The sequence below is a fragment of the Myotis nattereri genome (assembly GCF_964212035.1).
Source record: "Myotis nattereri genome assembly, chromosome: 1".
Classification (NCBI taxonomy): domain Eukaryota; kingdom Metazoa; phylum Chordata; class Mammalia; order Chiroptera; family Vespertilionidae; genus Myotis; species Myotis nattereri.
Window position 1 is genome coordinate 212739773 of NC_138075.1, and position 15166 is coordinate 212754938.

General features: G+C 49.6%; 1 protein-coding gene across 4 annotated transcripts in view; it reads right to left on the reverse strand.

The window, feature by feature from the left end:
• PCDH7 (protocadherin 7) overlaps window positions 1–8572 on the reverse strand; it is a 431570-nt gene extending 422998 nt beyond the window's left edge. For all 4 annotated transcript variants that reach the window (XM_081087573.1, XM_081087574.1, XM_081087575.1 and 1 more), the window contains exon 1: window positions 3955–8572. In XM_081087573.1, the coding sequence (XP_080943699.1) occupies window positions 3955–7131 (3177 nt within the window). In that variant the 5' untranslated portion in view covers window positions 7132–8572. The remainder of the gene's footprint in view (window positions 1–3954) is intronic.
• Between the last annotated feature and the right edge of the window lie 6594 nt (window positions 8573–15166).

Genomic DNA, 15166 nt, shown 5'->3' on the forward strand with positions numbered 1-15166 from the left:
TAGACTTCCATAAAAATGTGCATGTTCATTGCAGATCAAATCAGTGATGACCCTTTCCTTGTTTCATCCAGGGATCCTTAGTAGATACCTCCTGACTAAAGACAGCGTTGCCTTCATCAGTTATTAGCTTCCTATCTATGACATCAAGCCAAAGGTAACAGAAATCTCAGTGTATGTAGGTAGCTGCACCATGCCTGTTGAAAGATGTCCTTGGTTATAGATAGGAGAACCACATTGTAGAAAGTATGCTTATGAATTAAAACTGGAAGCTGTGGTTAGCATCACTCTGCAGATGCATGTCCAATATAGCATAGGGTAAGATATACATACACAAGTTGATATTTAGTTTTCTCAGTGTTTAGAACTCTCATAGATAATGGCAAGTCACTTCACCCATCTGTTTCCAAAATCGAAGTAATTTTAAAAAATAATTTCTGGCATATTTTTCACTAAGTGTGTGATGAATCGTGAGCACAATTTGATCAATTAAAGAGAACATTATTCAGACTACATTCAGCAGTTCCTTGCACAAGGAAAACTGTCATTGGAGTTCGTATAAATTTTTCTTTGAGTATTTCAGGATCAGCTACAATGGATTTTTAAATTAATGTTTACTGAAGCTATATCCTCTATACTCTTGCCAAAAAATAAAGCACCTAACTTTCCATTTAATAAATACCATAAAATTTTTACTTGCCAGTGCATTATCTAGGTAACAGCATGGCCAAGATGAGCTCAGTAGGACTTACACATAATAAGCGAAGTGATAACTATACTTTTATATCTGTCTACTAATATTTCGGAATTATGTTAATTTCTAAAGAAAGCTGAAAAAATACTTAACACAGTGAAACACTGGAGATTTTAAAATGAAATGCTTCTTCCTTTACTTTGCAAATTAAAAACACAGCTGTATTTCCAGGGCATAAAACTTTAATACCATCAAGACCAAGTTTATCAAGCAAAGGAAGGATGAAATGGAAAGGTGGACACTTAAGATCAATAATGTGGTCGATGGTCCACATTTTGCTCAGCTAGACACAGTATTATAGACCAAGGGCTACAACTGCAAGGGTCTAACCTTGGAAAACCTGAGGTTACATCATCGGTTTTCCTAATGTGTGAATTTTTGAAATAATTCCAGTAACTCTGCAACACACATCTCCTAGCTTCTGCCCAAGAGGAACTATAGAAGCTTCCTTTTAACGTCTCTAGAGTTGGGAAAACAAACCAAAAGTGGACAGAGGGGGCATTATTTACAATGTTATTTCTACTAAACTGTTTAATTCATTATGATATAACCAATAAGCAGACTTAGGAACATCGCTTCAAAATGTGTAATTCTCCTGAAGGTAAGAACACTAACAGACATCACTTTCACAATATCAAGTAAAGAGCTATGATAAAGCAACTTAGGAAAATTATAAATAAAATGAAGGCTTTATGTCAGATGACATCTCAGATCTTTAATAATCTTTGCCATAAGGAATTAAAAGACTGGAAGCCCCTAGATTCAGTATCCAAGGGGGAAATTAGAATAAGATTTTAAAAATGAACACAGGGTTTTCTTATATGTCAGGTTTAATCAAAGAAAATACCTTTGGGCACTGTGTAAAAACTAAAGATAAAATCCCTTTTAAAATAAAGAGATACAAACAAAAATCAGAACAACAAAAAAAGATCCTGTTGATTATGTAGAGGTCTAAACAGAATGCAACTTTGTAAATGGATCCCTGTCCCCTGGCAGCAATATTGAGATGAAGTGTATCAATTACTATTACTAATTACATTAAGGGGAACGTATTCCATTCTCCTTTATTTCATTTTAGATCAGCTATTTATTGTGGTTAAAACTTTATACATCTGTTGAATGCCGAATGCACACAAGTTTTCTGAAGTCACTCTCTGCAAACTGCATGGTTTATTCCAAAGGCTTTGTAGGGTATGTGAACTTTTTTGCTCAGCTAATAGACTAACACCACTCATTAGTTTATTTATAAGCATATCACTTTGCCTTTTAAACAGGATGCCACAACAGTCTTGATATTGGCTGTTTTAAATATTCAAGAATATAGAGTTAACCCCATTTGATGAGCCAAACAAAGCTTAAGTGACAGCACAGAATGTATGAGGTGGTTACATTAAAAAAAAAAAAAATCTATAAATCTGCCAGGGATATGTCAACTCAAAAGTTTAAGATTCCACCATTTAGAATGCAAATGCCATTCAGCCACAAGACAAAAAGACCTATTAGGATGACAGCTGAATAGTAAATATTCTGCACAAAGATCTCTTCACAGGCTTTTGCATGACAAAGTACCATTTCCTAGGGAAATTTCTACAGATCTCAATTTATTTGTGTTTATATTGTAAGCAGTTTTATTCTTTTAACTGTTATTGTCCTTGTTTGTTTTGTGTTTTTTTTTTTTTTTTTTAAAAAAAAAAGCACCAAAAACAAAACAAAAATCTGCTTCTAACCCCAGGTAAAGCAAGGACACAACAGATATAAACTTCCCACTTGTCAAATTTCACTTTAAAAGTAAAGTCAATAACTCAGGCTCACGTGCATCAAAAGACCTTTTTTCAAAAGTCTACATGTAGTTCAGTGTAGATCAAACTTGAGTTTTCTTGGATTGCTTTGATTATCGGATATAAAAGAATATCAACTCTGATTCTCCTTATCTAAATAGCTACATTTTATGGGGCTATAAAATAACTTTTTCCTTTGCCTTAATTCTTCTCAGGTCGCACATTCCACATGCAAAGCATATCTAATAGAAAAACTATTATTTGATAGTCTCTGACAGTCATAAATGTGTTTCTTGAGATGCGTCCTGAAGTTAAGAAATATGGGATTTGTTAGTAGATATACTAACAGCAGGTAGTAACAGTAACTAATGTTACTGTTCTCCTCTATGTACAGGCCACAGCATTAGACACAGCAGTTTCCAAAAGGTTTTATTTGCTGGGTGCCAAACTTTGGTGGGTGAAAGAAGTAAACTTTGTATTACATATATCACACAAGCAAAACTTTCAAAAATAAACTTTACGTTTAATAAAGTTAACCTCAACATGCCCTATTTTTACTGTTTCTACATTTCACTGAGGAAGAACTGTACCAAATATCCCACATAACCTTGATGGTCTCGGTGCAGCACAATGCATACCAAACTATGCTTGCACACAGTGCACCAGACATGAACACTTCTGTTGCCTGGCTTGAACACGTGCTCCATAAAATGTACTTCTGCTGATAAACTTTTAATGTCAAAACATGAAGAATGCAACTGCTGACTGTATAACCTCAGAGCAGTCTTAACTGCTATAGATAGCAAAGTATGAAAAATGTGGTTTTGCATGACCTTTGTGTATCACTAAACATTTTTAAACCAGCATTTTTGTCAGTGTAGTCAATACTTCTGAATCTCAGACTTGGTACAACATTTGCATGACTCAGCATCTTCTTATCTGTAAAATTTTGCATAATGGGTAACACAGCTAAAACTTTTATAGAGTGTCCAAGTTGCATAGGCATCAGTAGTAACTTTAGAAAATATCTCTGGGTACAATTTTCCACTGAGTAGCCACAAAAGGAAATAGTTCCTCCAGGTTACAGATAACCATCCAAACAATAGACACATTATTTATTCTGGAAACACCAAATGTAGGAGGAATTGGGGCTGCCAGGTACAAAGAGAAGTACAAAATACTCCCTACTTTGAATATTTTCTCTAGTAACTTGGCAAAATACAGTGGTGTACCTTGCATAGGTGACCACTACCAAATGAATGGTGTATGAGTTAACATTAAATTCCTACTTTATTAAAATGTTAAATGACAGTTTCTTTCTTTTTTTTTTTTTTTTTAAAAAAGACCAAACTCTGCAGAAGATGCCCTGTCTCAGAATTCTTAGCCTTCTCTGGGACCTTTAAATATATGTGGGATGCATCTTACCTGTTTGCTGTACTTGTTATTGGTTTGACAGCTGTATTCAGAGCAGTGATCTGATCCAATTGAAATGTTGTCTCCTGCTCCCACAAATGTGTTGGCTGGTGGTAGGTCTTGTACGGCCTGGTGTTTTTTCCCTGCAGTTGGTGACTGGGGGTGAAGCTGGACAGTGGGCAATGGGGAACTAGATTTGTAATGCCTGGCCAGGTCAGGACTGCCAGGCCCACCATTGACCGATCGGTACCGGCCCATGCTGGGGCTCTCTGACAGCTTCTCGTTGACACTGTCGTACCTCTGTCCATTTGGCTTAGAAGCTTCCACGGTGACAATGCTGCTGTAGAGAGGCTGCTTGGATTTTTTGTTTTTCTTGTCCTTTTTAGGCTTTTTAGATTTGTCGTGCTGTTGGGGTGTAAAAAAGTCTTCGTGATCTTTTTTGCCAGCCTCATAGCCATTCTTATTCTTGGACCGGCAGTATCTTGCCATCACTACAATTAAGATGATGAGAATCACTGTCATAATTCCAGCCACCACCCCAATGACAATGCTGAGTCTCTGCTTGCTAATTTCATAGCTTGGGTCACCGGCTATGTCCTGGGTGAGTGGGGTGTGCAAACTCCTGGCTATCTGGGAGTCGATCACAGTCGCGTTGGAGACACTTTCATTGACAAACACATGCACCAGCGCTGTGGTGGATTGGGAAGGCTGCCCACTGTCATTCACTTGCACCACCAGCCTGTGCAAGCCATAATGCTTTTGGGTGAGTTTCCCCACTAAGGAAACCACACCACTGGTGGAATCAATCTCAAAGAGCTTGAAGGGATTCCCTCCCACAATGCTGTAGTTCAGGTCTGCATTGATGCCATCATCACTGTCTGTGGCCAACACCGTGGCTACCACTGTCCTGACATTACTCGAAGGCGGCAGCAAAGTGTAAGACAGGTTTCTGGGCAGGGTCACGGTGGGGGCATTGTCATTCTCATCCATAACAAAAAGAGAGACGGTGGCCGTGGCTGATCTGGGAGGATCGCCTCCGTCCACAGCCTTGACTCGGAATGTGTAGGTGGTCTGATGCTCCCGGTCGAAAGACACGGTGGAGTAGATGGTCCCCGTGTCGTTCTCAATGGAAAAAATGTTGCTGTTCTCCTCTATGTAGAGGCTCATCTCGGCATTGCGCCCCTTGTCGGCATCCATCACCGTGACCATCCCCACGGGGCTGTTGGGCTGCAAGTTCTCCTTCACGTAGAAGGTAAAGACGTCCTGCATGAACTTGGGGTCGTTGTCGTTCTTGTCGGCCACCTGCACGATCACCGTGGTGCTGCCCTGCAGCACCGGGACGCCCTTGTCTCTGGCGTTCACTTTAAACTCGTACCTGTCCGTCTGCTCGCGGTCCAGCACCGTGTTGACCAGGATGTCCCCGGAGTCGGGATCGATGGCGAACACCCCCATCACCGACGAGTCCAGCGAGTACGCGATCTCCGCGTTCTTCCCGCTGTCGGCGTCGGTGGCCAGCACGGTGGCCACCCTCGCCCCGGGGATGTTGTTCTCGGGGAAGTAGACCTCCACCACCGACTGGTCGAACACGGGCGGGTTGTCGTTGGTGTCTCCCACCTTGACCACCAGCGAGTTGTTGCTGGAGAGGCTGGGGCTGCCCGAGTCCACCGCCACGATGACCACGTTGAACTCCCGGGTGGCCTCGTAGTCCAGGGGGGCCGAGGTGTGCAGGAAGTACTTCTTCTTGTTCTGGTCGCCCTCCGTGTCGCTGGCCGGCTTGAGCTGGAAGGGCACGTCCCCCACCACCGTGCAGGTGACCACCCCGTTCTCCCCTTGGTCCCGGTCGGACACCTGCACCAGGGCGATGGGGGTGTCCACCAGCACGTCCTCGGCCACGTTGGCCACCCCGTCCTTGAGCGGGATGCGCCCGATCTTCCGGATCTCAATGGACGGCACGTTGTCGTTCTCGTCCTTGATGAGGAGGACCACGGTGGCCTTGTCGGTCTTGGGGGGCTGCCCGCGGTCGCGGGCCATGACGGTGAAGCGCAGCTGGTTCACTTCCTCGCGGTCGATGCGGTGCAGGACGCTGAGCCAGCCCGACGTCTCGTCCAGGCGCAGCAGCCGCCGCACCGACTCGGTGGCCGCGCCGAACACGTACTCGATCTGCCCGTTGACCCCCACGTCCAGGTCGGCGGCGCGCAGCTGCAGGATGGGGGTCCCCGGGGCGCTGTTCTCCGCCAGGTCGGCCTCGTACACGCTCTTCTCGAAGCGGGGGCTGTTGTCGTTCACGTCGGTGATGAGCACCCGCAGGATGGCCTGGGAGGAGCGGGGCGGGTCGCCGCCGTCGCGCACCCGCAGGGTCAGCTCGTAGGAGTCGCGCTGCTCGCGGTCCAGCGCCCCCTTGACGATCAGCTGCGGCTGCTTCTCGCCATCCGGGGTGTCCGCCACCTGCAGCTCGAACACGCTGCTGCGGCCGCCGGGGTTGGCCCCGCCGCCGCCGCCGCCGCCGCTCTCCGGTGCGTCCAGGCGCCGCTTGGAGCCGCCGCCGCCGCTCGCGCCGCTCCCGCCGCCCCCGGGGTAGGGGGCGCTGTCGGCAGCCCCGGCGCGCCGACCCTCGCCGCCGCCGCCTCCCCCGGGCTCCTGGAGCAGCTCGTAGCGCTCGATGCCGTTGCGACCGAAGTCGCGGTCGGTGGCGGTGGGCAGCAGGTACAGGGTGCCCACCGGCCGGTTCTCCTCCACCGTGAGGGTGAGCACGGGCGACGGGAAGGTGGGCGTGTTGTCGTTGATGTCCAGCACGATGACGCGACCCTCGAACAGGTCCACCCAGCTCTGCGAGGGCCCGATCACCGACACCTCGAAGTCCAGGAAGCACTCGTTCTCGTCGAAGATCATCTGACACTGGGGCAGCTTCTCTCGGTCAATGCGCCGCTCGCTCGTGCTCAGCTCGCCCGTGAGGTTGTCGATCTTCAGGTACTCGGAGCCCGACTCCAGGCTGAAAGTCACCTCGCCCGAGCCCGTCACGATGCCCAGGTCCGAGGCCACGTTGCCGATGCGGACGTCTGCGGGGCCCTCCTCGGCCAGCCGGTACCGGAGGAGTTGCTTGGCGGCCGCCAGGCTGAGCGAGAGCGGCAAGAGGAGGCAGCAGCCCAGGCACCAGGCGCGCGCCCATCCCGTGGTCCGCATCCTCAGCATCTTCTCGTGCTGCTGCTGCTACTGCTCCTTCTGATCACAGCCCCCTCGGCGCCCCCCCTCCTCCGGGGCCGGTCGCCAGCCCTCCTCCCAGCCCTCTCCCCTCTCCGGGAGAGGAAGAAGCGAGTGGGAGAGAAGGGAGGGGGCCGGAGCAGCGTGTAGAGTCGGCCAGGGGGAAACCAGCGACAGATCCTCCTCCTTCTTCTTCTTTCTCTTTTTTTCTTCCTCCAGCTTCTTCCGAAAGTTATTGTTTCATAATTCATGCAATGGGTGCTAATCGCCCGCTCGCTGGCCGCCGTTCAGTCGCAGTACTCACAGTTCACGGGACACTGCGCGCCGCGGGCTCGGCGCCCCCTCCCCCGGAGTCATCCCTGCCGCAGGCGGAGGATCCCGGGCTCCCGTCCTGGCTCGGTCGGATGGGGCCGGGGCCGCTCCGGCAGGCAGGCGGCGGAGCCGGGAAGCGGCGGGGAGCGAGCCTGCAGCCTTCCCCGCCTGCCAGCCCTGCTCGTCTCGGCTGCTCCTCGAGTTGAGTCCAATTCACGTTCCAGTCACTCACTCCAGACCCAGCCTCTACTCCGGCAAATCGGAGTCGCTTCCAGAACCAGGCGCTGGGGTCAGCAACAAGCCAGTCTCAACTCCGACTCCGCTCCGGCAGCGGGGGAGCCAGTCCCCAGACAGAGAAGGAAAAATACCCGTCAGGTCGCTCCGGGCACCGAGCCGCGTAGACCACGCGCGTTACGGAGCGGCCCGCGTCCGGGCGCCCCCCGCGCGCCGAAGAGCAGCCCGAGCCATCTTCCGAGACGCCCGGAGAGTCCGTCTCTTCTCACCCCGGAAAGCTGTTTTTCTCTCTTTTTTTCTTAACTACTCTGCGCAAGGTCATTAGTCACCCAGCCGCCGCCTGCAGCCGCAGCAGCAGTTCGCCCGCGGCGGCGAGGGCTGAGCCGAACGCACCGCGCGGTGCACAAGTTTGGGTTCGCAGCCGCAGAGTCCGCGTCTTCCCTCACCTGCCTGCGGCCCGCATGTCGGAGCACTGGGATCTGCAGCGCTGTGCGCGATTCAGGGAGGAGATTGCAGCCTCTCTCCTCTCTCTCTCTCTCCCCGCGCTCTCGATCCCTCCCCTCCCTCCCTCCCTCCCTCTCCTCCCTCCTCCTCCCTCCTCTCCTTTCCCCTTTCCCCTTCTCCCACTCTCTCTCCTGCGCTATCCGTTTCCTTGAGCCAGTCCCAATGCGGGCAACTCCAGCTGAACTTGATCCCTTGGCAGTTCAAAGGTGAGCCAGCCGGGCTCTGCGTGCCGGCGACGCTGGCCGGGCGACAGCCTCTGGCCGGACTCCCCCCACGGCAATTAACAAAGATGCCCAATTCTGTCCGGATTTCCGAAGAAAAGCCAAAGGCATTGGGGAGGAGTGGGAGGGGGAGGGGGAGTCGGACGCAGCTGCCAAGTAGCTTGGGGAAAAAAAAAAAAAAAAAAGCACCGCACACACACAAAAAAAACAGTTTGCCAAGGGGAGAAAAAGTGCCAGTCGGCTGTTGCCTCGGAAGTGCCCTGGCACGGAGGGTGAATTCCGCAGTTGTTTCGTCCCCTTTTGCGTCTGCGAGAGTCCACCCCGGGTGCTCCCGCCGCCTCTGGAGCGGCCCCGGCTCTCAGACCCTGAATGGCAAGAGGGAAGCTCCCGCTCACTAGCCGCCAACCGGAAACCCGCAAGTTTGCCCAAAGTGGTGGTGGCTGCTGGCGGCCCCAGCTCGTCCCTGACGCTGCGGCGGCGGCGGCGGCAATAGCAGCCCCGGCGCAGAAACTACACACTCGCTGCGAGGGGGGCGGGGGGAGGCGGGGAGGGGCGGGGGCAGAGCCGGGAGGGAGTACTCGTCTGCCCCTGGCTCGGGAAAGCCCGGCTTCCGTCCCCGGGGGGGCACTCTGAGTGTGCACTGTCCTGGTCAGTCCCCCGAAGCCAGGCCCCCCAGCGCCCAGGTCCCCCGCGAGTGCAGCCACTGTCTCCTCCTCGCTTTCTCTCCCTGGAGCTTGTAAATTTCTTCCTCTCCATTGCCCGGTGCGTGTGTGAGAGGCTGGGAGCGGGAGCGAGATCGGGAAGCGTCCCCCCTTCCTTCTCTCCCCCTTCCCGGAGCCTGCTCCCCACCCCACGAAGTGGCCCCGCTTTGCGATTTAGCATCTGGCTTAGGGGGTGGTTACCGCTGGCTTGGGGGAGCCACGCTGGTGTTCTGAGAAACCATGATGAGCTGCAGTGGTTAAGAGAGAACATCTAACTCGAGAGAAAGCGGGAGAGAGACCCTTTATTGGGAGGGTAGACTTCGGTGGACTAGGCTTGGGGGTGGGCGGGGTGGTGCTTGTCTTTGTTTAAATGCTTGGCAGTCCTGTCACCGTGCTTGCTTACGGGGGTAGACCGTGGTGTGTGTGTGTGTGGGGGGGGGGGGGGGCGCGCGCGCGCGCCCAGGGAATAAACACATGTTGGAAGCCTCGATATTATTTTTCTGAGCAAAAACCTGCAGCCTTTAGTAACTGGCAAAGTGTAGCGTCACCTATCTGGATAAAAGGGAAATAAACTTTAATGGCAACTTTGTGTGCTGAAGTGTCCCTAGCTCCTTTTATTTCCTTTTTTTGACTTTGTGCCACTTGATCGTACCCGGTAGTCCCCCACGCGAGGCTTCCCCGGGATTCACTCACGGCCACCGCAGCCCACCTCATCAGCTCTCAGTCCCGGTTGTGTTTTCTGCACTGTGGCCATGTACTCTTCGTTTATTTTGGCGGCGATTAAACCAGGGGCGGGGGGCTCCTAGATTAAGGGGGTTGAAGTAGGCAGGAGATGTTTGGGGAGCATTCTTACCTTCTCAAAAGAAAAAAAGGGGCTGCTGCCGGGCTGTGGTTGGTCCCTAGCTCGTCTGTCCAAGCTATAGGCATCGAAGGGCCTCCCCTTAAAGGAAAATTTAAAGCTAACAGGGGGAGAGCATCCGTCCGTAGTGGGTACTCCGTCTTTACGAGACGTGTGTTAGGAGACAGAATGATTTAAACCAGACAAACAGCAATAAAGTCTACGAGCAGCGGTGGCGGGAGTTGTTTGGGATGGCGCAGCCAGCAGGAACGAGGAGAGAAAAGGCAGAGGTTTGCAAGCTCCCCCCTCGGGGGATAGTGGGGCGCGGAGGTGGAAGTGTGTGCGGTCTGTGCCAGGGAGCTGGCGAGTATTTTCCAGTCTCTGCTAAAGCAGCAACGCTCAGGGGCTCCTCCTCCGCGGCCGAGCCGGGAACCCGGCTTTCCCTCCACCCCCACCCGCACCCCCACCCACCCTGGCCGCCGCCACCCGAGCCTCTCGGCGCTATATCTGCAGCATCAGCGAGAAAAGCCCGGCGCGCAGACTCAGTGCGAACCACCGCAGTCTGGAGCCGGGGTGGGGAGGAGCGGGCGCGGGCGCCGCAGCGCCTTCCCGGCCGGCTAAGTGGCAAGAACGCCAGATCTCCCTAATATCTGGCAAACTCTGGTTTACCAGAACGCCTGGCTCACGCCCCTCTCCCCTTTTCCCCACGATCCCTGGAGAAAGCGTCCTTCTTTCTCTACTCGGCGGTTCGCACCGGAGCATTCCGATGCGCGGCAATATGGTGCAGTGCGCCCGCTCCCCTCGCCGCCTTTGCTAAGATTTTGCAAACTTCGGGCTGCCGGGTGGACAGGGACATAGTGCATTCCTTCATTCCTCACTAGAACATAAACTTGAACACCCCTCCCCCCCATCTTCAAACATGCACCCCCTTCCCCGGCGCGCACTCCACACGCGCACACTGCCGGGGGGCGAAGGAGGGGGCGTCCTCTCCCCCGCGCGCGGCACATTTCTTCCCGGATGACCCGGGGCGCGACGCGTCCTTCACAGCGGAGTGGTTTTCTCCTCGCGAGCGGGAGGGAGTCTCCAGCCCACCCTCCCTACTCTCTCCTCCCGACCAACTCCGCCGCCGAGCCAAGCCAGCGTGGGAAATGGGTCCTACGTGTGCGGCATGGAGAACAGCGCGGCCCGACTGCCAGAGCCCGAAGCCTCCGGGCTTCGCTCCCGCCCCCACTGGTCCCGACTCCGACCTTTCCGGGGTCACCGCCAAGGAATCGCGGCTGCGGAGCCGGGCGGTGGGGCTCTGGGGAAAGGGTACGGAATGAGCGCGGTGGGGTGTGGGCTTGGGTAGGAGGAGACCTCGGGGCGCCCTTGCCGCGGCCGGAGCTCCCAATCCTCTCCCGCCCCCCCCCCCCATCCTCTCCCGCCCCCTGTCAAGAGCCTGACACTCCCACTCCAGCCTCCCGCCCACGCGCGGAGGATGAATGAAGGCGAGAAGCGGTTCCCCCCACCCCCGCCCCATTTCCGCAGTCTTCGAGCCAGTGTCACAAGTGCTCAGCAATTTGATTAAACGGAACCGGGGGACTTAATCCCTCCCACCCTCCCCGCTAGACCTCACCAAGGGAATAGGAGATCCGGCTTCGCTCCCACCCGCAAACCCCGCCCGGCTGTTCAGCCCCCAGGCTGCATTTATCTCCTCCACCTGAGAGGAAAGGGTTCAGAAGGAAATGGGATCGAAAGTGTAACCGGCTGCAATAAATTAAAGAGCCGGTGGCTGGGGCTGCTGCTGGGGCTGCTGCTTCGGCGGCCAGGACTGGAGAGAGAAAAGGAGAGCAGTGTCCTAAAACCTGCGTCCATCAGAGGAGCAGGCGCTTGTATGAAGCGAAATGTTCAGGGGATGTTGAAATGTAGAGGATTTCTTTTTTCTTTTTTTTTTTAAGGACAATAAAAAGAGATGTCCCTTTGTAACCAAGATATAAAATATGAAATTGATGACAGATATCTACTCTATTCTACTGGACATTTAATAAAAGCTTGGCCGAAGATTCCCTTTCTATGCCAAATATTCTACCTTCTTTTACAATATTCTGTAGGTGTGTGTGTGTGTGAATTTACCCACTAACCTTGCTTGCTTAAAACTGCTTTGCATTAAGAAATTTCAGTGACTGAGCTGAAAAATAGCATTCGGGATCCGTGATGTAGTTTAAATCGCAAGAAATTACAGGAAGAGAAGTAATGAAAGCAAAAGTTTATAGATTAAAAACAAACAAAGAAGTAGGTGCTGGAGATACAATCTCTGGGCTGGGCGGGGGGCCTTTCATTTATTATACACAAGGTACGCACAATAATATAGGGAAAGGTTAAATACAGTAAACAGGATAGCCAGTTCTGGAAGGAAATATAGAGCAATTTGACAGGGAAGGAGAAAGTGACTCAAGAACTCCACCAAGGGACAAACAGAGGAAATGACACCCCTGCATCTTCAAATCCATTGACCTTTCATCTTCTTAAAAGGGTCCTTTTATACCCACTCAGACATGCTTTTGAAGCCTCTACCATCAATCATTTCTCCAGCTACATTTGGTAAATTTGATTCTTTTGTCTTCCTTTGATAAATAAGTGTTAGAAATATTTGGCCATTAAACATATATCACTTCAGATAGTAAATATAACTACGCCTAACTATTGTCTTATAGCAAGTATGATTCTGAGAAATGTTAGGCATATTTTGCAACCTTGAATACAAGCTTGTAGTATTAACATGTGTAGCAGACTGAAGTGGCTAAATTATTCATCGCAGTAACAAACTTTTTGATGGGCATTACAACTCAGCAGTTTAACTAAGGAAACCACAGATTTCCTTTTAAGCAGGTAATAACTGCTTGCATCGGTGGTTATTTAGTTGGTCTCCAGCCAAGGAATGGAACCAGTTGTGTTGTTTAAGTCATGAAATCATTGCAATATATCAATAAAAGAATACAAGCTAAATACTAACCGAAATTGACTCGTGCTACCTATTGGATAACTGTAAAACATGTCCACAAAGCCATTACAAAAACTCTGTTTACAGAAAAAAAAAAATCTCATGAAAATATTTGTGTTTATTTAAATATTAATTTATAGGCTGTGTGAGTTGCCATTCAAAAAGAGTGTTTTCCGTTTTAAAGTGACACTTAACAGAAATGATGTTCACTTTAAGCTTAGCATAGATTGACAGTTGATTTTCTTTTTTAATTTCTGAAGTTTTAAATGTCAAGCCATACATAATACAGCACAGATTTACAATTTATGCTATATATACAAAGATCTAGTCAGGTACTATAACTGACATTGTCTTTATTTACAGGATAATGTATGGATTTTTCCCCCCACCTGCCTTTATGTATTATGAATTTGCAAAACTCTAAGCTTGTGAGAAAAACACAGTATTTTGCAATCTTTGGATGAGTTTTGGGTAAAAAGACCCTTGATAGGTCAAAACAGTATATCTTATTATTTGTGGCCACCTAAAGCTGCTCCCTGTCACCATCTGTGGCAAAATTGAACACGCCAATGCCTTTTGCAGCAGGAACTGGAGACAGTTGGCATTTCTTCACTATCATGGCAGGATATGTCAGATGCTGCTGTGAAAAATGACCTCTAAGCTAGATGATATATTAAGGATTTGGAGGGAAATCTCATTATAATGGCTTGTATGAATATAATCCTCAAATAAATGACCTTACTTTTATTAAGAATGGTTTAAAGTTATGAATTAGCTCTCTAAGTCTTAGCCCCAGACTATGTTGACCTATGCTAACTAGATTACTTGTTATGTTAATTACCAATGTTATTGGTGGGGAGCTGCCTCATCCCCACTGGTTGGCTAGTGGAGTGGGCTTCTTGTGATATCACCAGGAAAATAAATTTCTGAGACTAGCATGGGAGGATGAGATATTGTAGAAAGCTTTATTTCTGTGGAATTAAATTCCTGAGTTTCCCAAGTCCCATTTCCCTCTGTCCAGCCATGGAAGAAGTGTAGCTGTGACTTCAGTAGAGCTAGGATTAAAATCATTGACAAGAGTTTCTGTTCCATGTTGGGACACAGTCCAGTCCAGCATCAGGCACAGGTAGTTTGTGTTTCCCACTGAAGTTCATCAGTCCATTGAGTATGGGGTCCACGTGATTATGGAGGAAACATGGGTGAATGTAAAAGAACCACAAGAACCTAGAGCACCAAGATCCAAAGGAGCCAATTGTTTGCAGGTTCCTGTGGCCCCACCCTCTCTAGACAATCCACGGTTCCCTAGGCTTGACTGATAGACGCCCTCCCTTCGACAGCTGGACTCACTGAGCATGTGCCCATGCTCCCCTTAGTCCAGTCCCTTCCCCCAATAATCTTCAGAGAATGGGCCCAGTGGTTCCCTGGGCAGTGTGAAATTGCAGCTTCCTGGTGAAGCTGCCCAAATGACCATGCTTATAATGTCTGGCCTTCCCTTTTGCTCCTTTCCTAGTATTAATAACTAGCTAATTACAATGGTACCATCAATACCAGGTAGTACAATGTTTTATTCAATCAAATTTAACCCATTGCACTTAGAAAATACAAACTGTGGAATGTTTCTAGAGTGGTTAATATACTGAACTTGACTGAATACTGTAGCAGCAGTGGGTTTTCCCATGATAGATGCTGATCCTTGAAAGGTAATTCACTGGGAACTTTTCCCAAGTATTTCCTGCTTTGACTCTGGACTTATGATAGGATTGACTTCCCGGCCCCCTTGTGGTTAAAGGAGTCCACTGACTATGTTTGGACAATCATGAGTGAAAGTGTAATTTCACTTCCAAAGGGAACAAGGATGGCCAAAAGGAAACTGATGTTCAACTCTATCAGTTAAACTGATTATTAACCTGACCTAGGACCAATACCAAGAAACAATAAGCTTCAGACCAATACTGACTTTGGAAAGTAGTGGTTTTCAATGCCTGTTTCAGCATTTATTAGATGAAATATAGCAACTATCCAAGTAAAGCTGCATTAAACGTTTTACCAAATGAACAATATAGGCTTCATCCACACATCCCTAAAAATCAGCAGTGTGCTATTTACCCATAGTTGAAAACAGAGTTCTATTAGCAAGGCGAATTCTTCAAAAAAGCTATATAAATTTGTGCCTGGTGATTTCTAACATTTGAAGACATGTTTTAGACTAGTTAAATGTTTCCTAGTAACTGGTCTT